General features: G+C 38.3%; 1 protein-coding gene across 4 annotated transcripts; it reads right to left on the bottom strand.

Annotated features, from left to right (window-relative positions):
• Positions 1 to 3,375: 3,375 nt before the first annotated feature.
• tmem125a (transmembrane protein 125a) lies at positions 3,376 to 13,697 on the bottom strand. 4 transcript variants are annotated; one of them, XM_079884071.1, is made up of 3 exons: positions 13,173 to 13,445; positions 7,190 to 8,176; positions 3,376 to 4,692 (listed from the first exon to the last, which is right to left on the bottom strand). In XM_079884071.1, exon 3 carries the CDS (start codon positions 4,626 to 4,628, stop codon positions 3,960 to 3,962), a length of 669 nt encoding a protein of 222 aa, XP_079740197.1. In that variant the 5' UTR covers positions 4,629 to 4,692; positions 7,190 to 8,176; positions 13,173 to 13,445; the 3' UTR covers positions 3,376 to 3,959. The 4 variants fall into 4 exon arrangements, with proteins under 4 accessions (XP_079740197.1, XP_079740198.1, XP_079740199.1 ...); XM_079884072.1 differs by lacking the exon at positions 13,173 to 13,445 and adding an exon at positions 9,114 to 9,245; XM_079884073.1 differs by lacking the exon at positions 7,190 to 8,176 and having other exon boundaries at positions 3,382 to 4,692; positions 13,173 to 13,697.
• Positions 13,698 to 14,053: the final 356 nt, after the last annotated feature.

Genomic DNA, 14,053 nt, shown 5'->3' with positions numbered 1-14,053 from the left:
TCTGTCGCTTTGGTACATTTCTCGAATCATCCTCATCATTTGCAAAACAGTAAGTGCATTTCTCAAAACAATTCGTACAAATAGCAAAACACCATGGATTACCTGCAAAAGCCAGTCTCTTGCTCAAAATCTTTAGTTCATCTATCAAAAGTAAATATCTGTGTCAATGAACATGTCAGTGTCATCAGAATGACAAGTCCTTGTGTCATTGTGTACGGATAAGACAGTCAAAATGCTTAGTCATGCTGTCAATAAAATACTGCTCTGTTACTATTACCTGATGTAAACTATGGCAACGGTTTGGATGACAGTTACTGTATTGAAATGTACAAAGCTGCGCTTCTTCTGTATGCCATATATCCATTTCAAAAGTACAAATTTACACACTACTGTACGTGAGTTATTGATTGAAAGAGACTGGATAGGATTCACAGTTACAACTTTACTAGTGGTCTGACAAAAAAACAAAACATTACAATATTATTGTGATATAGAAAAGAAAAAGAAATAGGGGCACAAAGGCGAAAATACAACATTAGAAAGGCAAACACAGGAAAGACCCCATAGGCAGAACTTTGCTTTTGCATGCAGCACTGTATACAGTATATGCTTGCCAATTGAAGGTTCATTAGATGCAACTTTGAGCTATTTCAGAGAACTGGTTTCTCATTGCTTGATCTACATTCTCTTCATTTGTGAAAGTCAAGAATCGCCTGCATAATTCATCAATTCATGGCACATTTACAAAAAGTCTAATAGAAATGTGTAGAAAATATGCTTGACAGTCTATGACAACTAGATCAACCATTTTGCATTTAATGATTTATACGATGAACTAATGACTAGATGTTTTGAGGGGTAAGACTATTGCACAGAGAACTATTTAATACATTTTGAGCAACATGGCATTAGCAACTGATAATGTAGGAAACTGCAGACAATTGTACATAATCAATTGCATGAATGCACCAAAGCAATCGCAACTTGTTCAAAAGAATAAGAAACTGCTTTTATGATGTGCACAAGTGACTTAATGATGTGGAGGTTGAACAAGTAGTTTTGAGAATTTCATTTCTGATCTGAGAAATGCACCAAAGCGACTGAGAAAAACTGTAAAGCCAAAATGTATTGACAATATTTAATGTTTAATAAAAATTTGTGTCACATTAGTTGACAACCATATAAACATTCACTGCACCATCTAGATCAGCTTACTAACGATTCTGGAATTTCAGTCAAATTTTCGGTTCCTCGTGCAGGTGTTGAGCCCACGGGATGGCGGTCCCACGTCACTCATTCGGACTGAGCCCGGCCGGGCCCCATGGGGGGAGGCCCGGCCACCAGGCGCTCGCATGTGAGCCCCGGGCCTGGCTCCAGGGTGAGGCCCCGGCTGCGCCATGCCAGGCGGCGTCTCGTTCCTTGATTTTTCTTGCATCATATTGGGCTTCTGAACCGCTCTTAGTCTGACCCGTCACCTAGGACCTGTTTGCCTTGGGAGACCCTACCAGGGGCATATAGCCCCAGACAACATAGCTCCTAGGATCGTTCGGGTACTCAAACCCCTTCACCACGATAAGGTGGCAGTTCAAGGAGGGGTAAAACGTATATATGTGTCGTGTATAAAACGTACAACATTCTTCAAGTGGTTATTCATAAATGTAAATATGCACTACTTTCAACAAGATGTACACAAGGCGATGTAGCTGTTCTTTAATTTATAAAAAACTTATGTTAATAAAATAATGGCATGCACAACTCAGAAAAAACTCGGGTATCAAAATTCTCTCTGAGTTTACCAGTGGTAAATACGACTTGAGAGTGCGTTCATGTCCAATTTCAGAATAGGAAACTGGTATTTACGATAATTCCGATAGCATGTGAGGCAGCAGGGGCAGTATCAGCCTATACCATGAAGCCGGTTTAGGTGGCTACTAGCCAGGTATGTTTCAGTTTAGTTTGCGCCAACCCTGGGTTTTAGGCACCATGAAAGTGGTTTGGCTTTTAGCAGTGTTCATCACCATAGTAACTAACGCTCCACAGGTAACCTGGTCCAGGGCAGGTTATGTTCCTCGTTAGAGGTTGCAAACCGAACTTGGACCAATCAGCTGTGAGCAAAGTGACACATATCTAATGCGATAAAGTCACTCCACCTGTTTCTACTGCAAATTAAAGGTCACTACAAAGATTTTACACATGCACTACAAAGATTTTTAAAGACAAAACCGTCTGGCATTTAGTAACGCTTATTTAGAATAAAAAATTTTGTATGATTTATATATTATGTAATATTAATCGATCACACATGTACAACTTTAGTTTAGCAATTATTATTACGCACAGTGTAAAGGAATAAATATATAAAAGGTAATATAAATATGCTTTAGAATCAATAAATAAAGCAATAAAATGACTACATGTGAGCTTAAATGTTCAATTCTCTCTATACCTTTATCAACTGTATAAACTAACTTCACAACTTTTACTTGCACTGATATACCAAGACCTTTTGTTTAGTTGTTGTGTTTCATAGACAGCTATTTTCTTCTTGCTGTGTAAATTTGTTTAAATTCTGAATATTTTTCAATCTCGTAATATTCTGCAGAAGAGAGAAGTGAATCGCGCTGCTTCTCTCGCGAGAAATGAATCGCAGTTTCACTCTTTCTCAGCATGTGATTGGCTGTTCGCTACTGATGTCACACCTAAACTCAGGATCAAAGCCTGAGTTGACAGGGAAAGTTGATGATCAGCATCACGGTACCAACAAATCCTGGTTGGATTGGTTTGGTTTTGTCAACTCAAAACTAATCCTGTAACCCTGAGTTTGTTTAACTACCATCATGGTATAGGCCCCAGGTGTCCTAGCAGAATAACCACCGATGTAGCTCATTACATTTACTATACAGACATAATACTAACGTGAGTTTCACAATACTACTTCTTTTTTTAATCTTTTTTAAAAAAATTATAAAACCCTTTTTCTAATTGCTTTGTTTGAAAAGTGTGCTTGAGATATTTTTAAATACCATTTGGTTTGATATTTTGGTTATAAATATACTGACATTCGTATAAATGTGGCTTAGGTGTGTCTGAAGTTTAATGTTGCTGCAAGCTTTTCTGAAGTATTTCTCCAAAGTTGTCAAGACAGCAGAGCCTGAATGTTTTATTATGCGTACAAATTGAAATAGATTTCCACTAAATGGCTACAACCTACCATCTGTTTATCTCCATCTGCATGTTAATGTTTTTCATAAGCCCTTCAGAACAAAATACCAATAATTTGCATCAAAGTGTAAATCAACTTCAGTGTATTTCTACAATCAAAATAGCCCTTTTTTTGTTGGTGGAAAAATTAAAAAAGGATAAGAAAACTGTGCTCACATCCTCCAGATTGACATTCTGATCTTTTATTTGATCCATATCTTCGCCTGCACAGGTTGTAGTGTAAAATCACAGGCATGCAAAATGACAGCTGGTCGATTCACGCACACAAACACACACACACACACACACACACACACACACATATCAGAGCCGCTGAAAAGCTGAAGACATCTCCAGATGGACAATCACTGGTATGCTCACCTTTGCCCGCATAAATGAAGCCATCACGGATACACGCACATAATCATGTAGTCGTCCAATAGCATTGAAAAGAAAGCAGCATGTTTTACCTAAAATCATTTCATTAAAGATCAAACTTTAGATTGTTTTTGTGCTTTTTCAGTACTTTTAACTGTACTTTATTGGAGTGAAGCATATAAAAGATGAATGTTTGTGCTTAAACCCTCAAAGGTTTAATGTCTGAAACCTTGAGCCAAAATGTAATTCAGTTTATTTGTGAAATGCAATTGTAAATGTCACATGTGATTTGTGACTTAGTTTAATAAGTGCAAAGTTTCTTTGAGAGCATTTTAGTTCCTGTTCAGTAAAAGAATGGCGTATTTATTTTGTAGCCACGGTTATATCAGATGAGCCAGACTCGAAGCAGTCTCTCTTCTTGCATGCATCTGGCCTGAAATGCTGAAGATCCCCACTGTCCTCTCCCACCGTCTCTGTCCCGGCCCTGTCCTCTCTAAGAGAAAAACTACAGCGGCATAAACGCTGACCACTAACACTGTGAAACTCCCACCCACCAGCATCACCACCCCCGATATAAACATGTCATTCAGCGCCTTGCCGGGTTTAGGCATGTGGTAGGCCAAGGCCACGTCTAGGAGCACAGCTCCACAGATGAGCAGAGAGATTCCTGTGATCAACATGATGAGGACATCAGATAAACCGCCGCTTTTTAGCATGTTGATCCGGCGCCTGCTGCGCACGCAGTTCATGTCCTGGACAGCGGAGCTCAGCAACTGCTTGAGGAGGACGGCCAGAGCGAGAAGGCAAAGAGTGGTTCCGGCGCCCAGCCGCCACTCGCTGGAAAGACTGGTGGTGGTGGAAAGGAGGCCTACGCCACCCAGGCCGCAGCCTAAGATCAAGGCCACTGAGGCGCAGTAGCATAATAAGGATTTGCGTGGCTCATTGAACCACCAGAGCTCCACTTGCTCCTCCAGGAGGTTCTGTTGGATGCGAGCCGGGTCAGGATGGGGGTGGCCCCTCGGAGGAGAATAGTCCTCCAGCTCTGACATGATGTTTGCTGCTAATGGTGCTCAGGACAGGTCCCAACTGTGAAAGGACACCTGGCTAGAGTTCCTGGAGAAAACAAGTTGGAAATTAGGTAAGAAGATGCCACGTGTACAGTTGACAAAACATGAAAAAAATCCTGTTCAATTCACAATAAGAAATTCACAGTGACAATGTTTCAGGCATTATGTAAATTCATTTTGGCCTGTATATTTCACAGTTCATAACTGAATATTTCATTATCATTGATATGCTGTAATAAACCAACCTACTTGAACATAAAAATCTGAATTTCTACCTTAAAATACATACTGATAACCACCATTAAAAAAAAAAAATCTAGTAGTAAAGTAGAAGGGCACATGATAAAATTAAAGGTTGTCAAAATGCCATCATGGAAGCACATATCAAAAAAAAAAAAAAAGTTTTTATTTATATTTATATTTATATATATATATATATATATATATATATATAAAAAAGCAATAAGGCACGAGAGGCAGTGCTGTATCGTGAATAAGTCACGGCTAAAGGGCGTGGTTCGGCACGACGCGAAGCGGAGTAATGCAAATATATATACACACACACACACACACAAGTATATACATATATTTTAATACAAATATTAAAGCCAAAAAATATGTAAGTAAAATCATTAAAAGCCTTCTTTCCGCTGGAAAAAAATAGTCCCTGACCGAATGAATAAATTAATAATTTGTACTGCATTCAATTATATTTAACCAATTAACAGGTTTTTACTTTAGCATTATTACATTCTTTTCCCTATTTTTTTAGTACAGATTTTTCGATTCAAAACAAATCATCTGTGACTCAACTGGACTGAAATCATTATCAAAGATAAAAAATGTTTAAGTTCCTTCTAAAACTAGTTCCACTTGCCACTTGGAAATCTGAGGGGTCACATGCAATCAAAAGCACCAGACAGAAAAAGGGAAATGAGGTATGTTAATCTGCACATCCTTATCCCCACTCCCCAAAATATGCAAACTTTTACAAAATTTTGCAAAAATTATGTAAATTATTCAGAGTGGGGTTTCAAAACACCATTCTGGAGTCAGACCAAGCTGCTTAATGATTAAAACGCAGCTTTATTTATAAAGATTTTCTTAAAATCAATTTATGATGTAATCAAACAATGAAAACCAGGTTTAATTTAAACTCTTGTGTTTAGTCTAAAGCCTGTTCATGTGCCTGGGGACGACCATGAGGATGTAGAGAGAGAATAAAGATTTAAAGTAGTTAGAGAAGACAATTTCCCTCCTGCTCAGGGGCTCAAACCTTAATTCCTTTACAAATGGCCTGTCTCTGTGGTCCCAGTGACCCTCAAGGTTGCAGGACAGACAGCTTGTCTTTACAATCCCTTAAGTGGCTTTGCCTTCACAGCCCGCACTGCTGCACCAGCAAACTACATTGCATACATTATAATCACGGACCAAGACGAACTCTATTTCTCTTTATCCAGGACCAGTGTCATTATTCTGTACTGTTTGTTCAAAGTCAGTCTCCTCCCACATGTGAAGCCGTAGGGGTTGTGTACATGTACGTTTGTGAAGCTTTGATAATTAAGTCCCTGTGGAGTCTCATATCACTGACATACTGCTTCCCTGTGACTGAGGTGAGGCATGAAGAGGGGAAAGTAAAACAAGAAAGTCCATGAAAACAAAAACACCAAGTCCATTCTAAGATTACAATGATTGTCAGAGATAAATCGCCTAAAATGAAAATTCTTTAAGGTAGGTAAAGGTCTCAGGTCATTCCAAATCAATATGGATCCTTGTTTGGAATTAAAAAAAGAATAAGAATAGTCACTTTTTTCAAAACCATTATAAATGGGGACTTTCAAGCTTAAAAAAAAAAAATGAAATAACCATAATGAAAGTGGTAGATAAGACCCGTGTGTTATATTGTGTCTAAATCTTATGTGTGAAAAACAGACCAAAGATTAATTCAACTGAAAATCCTGTCTTGGCTCTTCTTGAAACGTGAATGAATCATTCTTTTGAGTCAAGATCTTTTCAAAGAATATGTTGATCCAGTTCACAAAACCAGTCTGAATGATTTGTTCATTAATCAAATTCATCCACTTCTTGAGTTCAACTCACAGATTCATTCCAAGGAGAAGATTATCAGTGAGTAACAATTTAAATGTTGGTCTGTTTTACACACAAAGTTATAGTCATTGGAAATAGGAAGACTCTGAATATAGTCAAATGGACCACTTTATCATGCTTTTATGGAGTTTTGAAGTTTTTGAAAGTCAAAATTTCGGTGCTATTCCTAAAATAATTAATAATAATTGTTAATGTTTCTTTTACTGCTGCCCAGAAGGCAAAATTGACATCAAACACAGCACTGAATTTGTACAATTTCTATGTTTTTTGTACTATGTCTGCATTCCCTGTTGTTATAGACATATGGCAATCTAACCTGCGCACCTGGCATGAGAGCTCTTCAATCCTAAGTAGACTCAGTCTTTTGAATCTTTTATCAAAATATGAACGTCATCTTGGATGAGTGCCTTATGTTACAGTAGAAGTGTACTCACCCTAAAGAATAATAAAGGATCTGCGATGAGAATGTGGCAGTTTATCATTCACTGGCGCGTTCGCTTTCAGTCATTTCCCCAACAGAGTGCGGGGAGAGAAAGGACAGCAAGGAATATTTCCTCACCTCGAATCACCTCAGGGTTGGGACTTGCTTATTATTTTTGTCCTTCACCTTAGCTTGTACTTTAAAAAAATCATTTCTAATAATATACTGACTTTCGGTTTTGATTTGCAGCGGCTCCTTGGAAAGTTTTCTTCTTTAGTTTTGTGATGTCACTGACAGGTGCAGTCCAGAGTATATTTATAAGATTGGCCGCATGAACACAACCAGGCCGACCAGAAAACTGAGAGTGTGAAAGATGCAATTGTTAGTTTAATTATTATTAGTCAGATTCCTTTAGGCTGACAAGGTATCGATGGAAAAAACTTCTAAATGGCTGATCTGTCAGTGTAGTGGCCTTGGGGCTGGACAGCCGTCCAACTTAGCCCTCAATTTAAAAAAATAGTCCACAGTCAATTTGCCTGCAAGGTCTCTCTGAGGTTATTTCATAGGCAAAATGTCCCTAGCTGTCAGTGCATGAGTGATCCACAAACCAGGACAGAGGTTTTCAACTTTAGTAGCCTCCTGACAGTGTTCCTCCTTCTCTTTCTTGGCTCATGTTGCTGTTGGCTATTGAAGTTTGGTGGTTTTCTTGAAGATTTAGAGCAAACGACATCTCTCCCGACAGGTGTGAATGCTGAGCATTGTGGCAGGCCAAGCGCACTATTCATTCTCTAGTCAAGCGGTACACTGTTGTATCTCTGACTGCAAGTCTCTGATGTATCTGCTAAAGAAGCGTTCATAAAGCAGGCTCTTGTCTTGTCTCCGGTCACCATACAACAGCTGATGCCTTGTCTAGCATACTCTTCTCTGCCTGGTTGCTAGGCAAAAACAATGGAGCAAGTCTCCGTGTCCTTCTCCAGGCCAGGAGGAAACAGGTCACTATCTGTGTGGAGACAAAAGAAGCAAAGAATGCCAGCTTGATGGGAAGGGGATGTGTAAAGGATATGCAGTATGTCTAATTCATCAAAAGCTAATTGCTTTTGATTGTTAAGGGAGGAAACTGCTGTGAAGATCTGAGCAGGGGTGGAACTTGCCTTTTCCATATGGGGATAACAGAACAATCTTTGCGACAAGGTGGAACTGGATGGAAAATGTCCAAAAAACCTTCATGAATTTTTTTTGCTTTTTTTTCTGTAGCCATGTCTGCTAACTTTATCCATTGAAAGCTCACTATATATTAGCTCCTATGGAAGCACTATTTTCAGGCCTCATACAGTAAGTGCACAGAACCATTTTTTGGTCGTTCCAAAAAGAAGGGAATTTAATTATGTTGTCTTCTAAGATACATCAAATAAACCACATTCCAAGTCAACACTGCATGTGTCCTTCACGGAGTTATCAATCCCATAATACACTGCAACAAGTTCAGTGAAAAAATAAATCCAAGATGTTGGATTAAGTGAGAGAAATGTTAGCTCCATCCGAATAAGCATACTTCCCTACTATATACCCAGCTAACAAAAATATGTTAAAATAACATTCCCATTAAGTTTTGAAAATTATACTTCTGAATGTTCTCAGAATGTTTAAAACGCCCAGTTTTAAATGTTAGCTGCATCTGAATATCCATACTTTCAGCTAACACAAATATGTTCAAAGAACTCTAAAGGCCAATTCACACCGCACAGACAAACAACAAAGTTGGTAGTTGGATTTAAAATTTTATGAAATAACTGTCATGTTCACACTGCCCCAACAGACACCAACAAACACTGATTGACCATGGTCAGTCAGGTGAAGACAACAAACTCTCTCTGACCAACGCCAACAACGCCTTTAATTTCACTCATTAGTATTAAAAAAGTTATGTTGTTCCATACCTGAAAAGGAGGGAATGAATCACAAAATATTTGGTATAAGATTTGGGGTCTGGAGGGCTAAGAGTGAGTTGTTAATGTTATGCTTCTTGCAGCCCCTCTCTCCTTCTTGCTTAATCCACATTTTATCAGCCTGCACACATGGCTCAAGTTACTGTCAGGCATAACCTCAGGAACAAACCGCAAACAGCAGCTGGCCTAGACCCTGCCTTTAAAGCTGTATAAACCACCCTTGATTCTTCACCCCTAATCTCTTATTTTAACTGAGAAATCCTCACTATTTCTCTGTTTCCGACTCAACTTCAGTATCTTATCTGTCTCTTTTTTTATGTTGCACTGCTGTTCTGGTGGCTGGGGAGGGATAGCCTTTTTGAAAAGCACAGCTCCCAGTGCTCTTTCTTTTCATCATAAAAGTTAACATATGCCATGTACCTTATTCCATCATTTCACTTCAAGACTCAGTAGGGTCATTACATCCTCTTTTTCCATCAGTACACTTTCCCTGAAGGACACTCCTTCATTCCAACCCTTCACTGCAGCTTACCGCCACGTTCGTAGGAAACAGAACACAAAATGACATTATAAAGACTTGTTGCTCAATCTTACTCTGCACAAAATCTCAATGTTCTTTATGTATGATTAACTCAACAACAATAGACCTGTTATGGCTTTTATGGGTGTGTCATAGCGTAGAAACAACATGAGTCATATTTCTCAATAAAGACTGGAATATAATACACGATTTTTGCCCCAATTTGCAGTTTGGACAAGTCAGTGCCAGTATGCAGATTTTGGGTAGTCTAAAGTCTTGAATACAGTACACAACTTTTAAAATTGGAAAAGATTTTAAAACACTGGGCATCATACAGTACACTAGCGACTTTGTAAAAGGTTATACAGAAAAACTGTGCATCATAGACTAAACAACTGAGGATCACACACTCAGACTTTCAACTCACACAGAAACATGCGCCTCGGCTCAACCCCCAAACCGGCTCAAAATATCAAACATGTTTGATATCCTCCGAGTGGAGGATATCAAGTCTGTGCCCATCATACACCACTATTTTATGCGAAATCTGTCAACTCCGACTGGCTAAAATCTGCAGACTGGCTCTAACTTTAAGCAACAAGCATTGACTCTTCTGGACTGCAAATTAGGGCAATAATCTGTGCAAAAATCATATTCCAGCTAAACGTTGACAGATTTTACAGAAAATGCAAACTTTAGCTTCAGACTGTGATTCCATCCAGTCAGAGGATATCATACTTGTTTCATATTTTGAGCCAATTTTATAACACATTGTTTTCATTTGTCATCCATCTCCAAGCAACAAGGTGCATGTTTCTGCATAATTTCAATTCAACACAACGTGAAAGTCTGGTAGTGTGTAATCCTTAAACGTTTTTCACTGTAATCATTTACAAAGTCAGCAATTCATAGTGTTTTCAAATCATAAGTGTGTATTCCAGCCTTAATGGTGCTATTTTGTCTGGTAAGGTTCTGTATTCACTGCTGTTTGGTGCTTGATTTTCCTGTTTTGGGCACAGCTGCAATATTAAGCACTAATTAAATCACCAATTAACAGGCCCGTCCACCCAGCTCCACACTGCTGACAAAAGGAAAAACATTCACCTCTCTTCCCGCCTACCTCTCTCCCTTTCATTCTCAAAACAGTGACAGCATCCATAATGTTCAGTTCTGGCCTCTAGGACGGTAAAAATGTGAGCATAATCCATAATGCAATACAAAAAGGGCAACTATTCAACTTGGCCACTGAGCTCCACTCTGTGACCTGACCTCCATCTGTGACATAGACACCAGCCCGGTTAAGACACCTGGACCTACTCTTTCACTCTTTAGGGGCATGGTTTCATTCTCACTGGCTGTCTCTGTGTGTGTTTCACAGAATATTCTGGAATATACACTCTCGGGATGTTTGGATGTTGCTGAGTGCTGTCATGCACCTGTCGTTTTTAAAGATCTGTACGATCTCTGAGGAAAGGATGATGAGGAAGGAGCCTAGAGCATGTTGGTTTGCTTGGCATCTGGAAGCATAACTTTGAGATTCCTTTCTTTCTCTGCAGATACATGTCAAAAAATCTCTATTTTAACTCCAAATATGGATGTTCATCCTTTATTTAAAAAAAAAAATGGACTGGTAAACTAGTAATGATATCAGATGGTGTTACCATGATGGAACTGAAAGCACATATGCCTATTCATCTGCCATTGTATTTACATGACATCCCTTGATACTTAAAAGAATGCCAAGGTAATATGGTGGAACATTTGGTACTTTTTCTAGAATTATTTGACATGTTTGTTTGTGCTACTTTCTTTGTCCTATTTTGTCTTTTACCGGATGGCTATAATATGTCATTGTATGTGCATGCTCAACAATCAAGTCACAATAAAACAATAAAAATGTCATTTTATTTTCTATCCATGACATGACATTTGGTCAACACCTCCAGTGTAGCTGATACATCACATTAACAATGGTTAAATGGTAGAAAGAGAATAACCATGATTAATTACTATCTTTTTCTCCCTAAACTATTACCCTGTCACTGTAAAGCACTGTTCACACTCTGCATAGAAAGGGCACCTACAGCATTAAAATAATTTGCTTCACTTTTATTTTATGATACAGAACAATTTTAACTATACAGATGGGAGACATTACCTTTCTTTCCTAGGCTGTTATGTAGAACTGTTACAGTTCTGCCTCTCCTCTTTAGTATTTTGCTCTCACTTGACTCGATTTAGTTACTCTTTAAAGCACAATGTTCTTAAAATGGACACTATGTCCACAATAAGCATTATCTGATCTTTCTGTTAATCCAAATTTCTAATACTGGACAAAATAGTTTTCGATTATATATGTTGCCCGCCAGTTTCTGGTGTTCTTCTACACAACTCAGAACACATTAGTGAAGATTTATTTCGGTCAGCTCAGAAATAACATCAGAAATGGCAGCATGTGAGAATGACACTCCACACTTCTGAAACTAAAGTTGTAGTTTGCATATTTGTCTAAAATAATCAATTAATTACTTTTATAAGATGTGAAAGAAAAGAAAAGAAAAGAAAAGAAAAGAAAAGAAAAGAAATGTACTGTATGTTTGCTTACATAACTGCAAAATGACTAGCCTAAAGTGTGTGACCTGCACCAGGAAATAAATCTATATGAATGTTGTTCATTAGTATTACTCACAAATGTTCTCAAGTAATTAGATTATAATGTTAAAAATGTATTAAAATGCATTATTAATTAGCCTATAGCCGATAAGTTTAATAATTAATAATAGTTTATCTGATAAAGCTGATGCAGTATATACAGCACTTTTTTTTAAATCATGAACACTGTTGAAAGCACCGGCGGTGATTATTCATTTACATTTCATTTATCAGGATAATATATTTTGTGTGTTTAAGTCCATATTTCCAGGGTGAACAGTTAATTACAGTCCTAAAGTAATGTTTAGGACTGATAAACTGATATTCTGTATAATATCTCTAGGATGCTTTACTGTTTTTAGAGGCATCTGGGTGACATGAAATTGGGAACTATTTTCCTTGACAGAAAAAAAACATGTGTGAACAAAGTGGCCAAATTTTGCCTATATTAAACACTCCAATCTCAGTCCTAACTGTAGTAATATCAGCACAACATGCCCATATTGAGTAGCCTACAGCACTCTTGCTTGTGCGATATAGGTTAATTTATTAGGCAATATGATTCCCTGTCACATAAAAAAATAATTTTTGCTATTTTATGTGCAGTAATTAACAATTTTTCATAAATAAACATTTTATGTGTATAGATGCTATAAACAGATTTGAATATCAACCCTTCATGAATTTGTTTACAAAATGTCCTTTTGCACATGTGGAGACGATTTTCCAGAAGTGAAAGTCCTAAAACTCCAGTACAAAGTGTCCTGCGTTGTTCTATCAAGGTGTGGATCCTCTTATCTGTCTAATATATAACAAATACATTTCTATTCAAACCCAAAAGAGTACGAGGGCGTCCATCAAAACGCTTCCGTTCTTACCTGCGATGCGGTGGCAGGCAGCACACCATCCCGAACTATCAGCCACAAATGTAGCCTATACAGCAAGAAATAGCCTATACACAGCCGGTCCGTCGGTGAGGGGAAACGCGCTCAGCTAGAAGAGACGTCAAGTTTAATGTAAGTCTCGCACAGTAATCCCGACCATATCAGGTTGTCATTGCGAATGGCGTTGCAGGTGCACTGCTCGTTCAGCCCGGACTTTTGCCCTCCGCTCGGAGGAGTGGTCTCTCCTCTCATTGCTACTCTGATCGCGGAGCTTGTAGTTCAGCTGGGGAGTGTGTGTGTGACCTCGCCGCTCCCATCCAGTGGGACACCTGCAGCGATAAGAAGCGTCTAGTCCAAAGGTCTGACATTAAATGACGCCAATTGGAAACACCAAACAATTTTCTGTATGTTTGTTTATGATGCGTCGCGTTTCAAGCACTATCTGCGCGAAAAAAAAACGCGCTTACCTGGAGATCGTCGCGGAGTTACCTGCTCTGTTTGCTGTTTTAACCGGAAACCCTAGCATGACCAGTGCTTATGAATAGATCATTCAGGGTACTGCTAGAATTGTGTTATTGAGATGGTAGTTTTCACAAGTAGGCTATAGTGATTGTTTTAAAGTCGTTGTATAAATCTTAAAAATATTCTAAACTAAAGTTTATTTTTAATTGATTTTGATGGCCTACACAGTTTTTATTACCTAGGCTACATGTAGACATGTTTTCAACCCATTTTATTTCAGTTAACTTATGTGATATAGAAGTAGATATTAATGCGAAAACAGGGCGGTGCTTAATTTAATCCACGCAGAATTGATCGATCATAAAAGATTGACGAGGGTAAAATGGGTGGTGTTGCGAAAAAAATGTTTTAGA

The sequence above is a fragment of the Squalius cephalus genome (assembly GCF_949319135.1).
Source record: "Squalius cephalus genome assembly, chromosome: 10".
Lineage (NCBI taxonomy): Eukaryota > Metazoa > Chordata > Actinopteri > Cypriniformes > Leuciscidae > Squalius > Squalius cephalus.
This window is presented reverse-complemented; position numbering and strand designations above follow the sequence as displayed.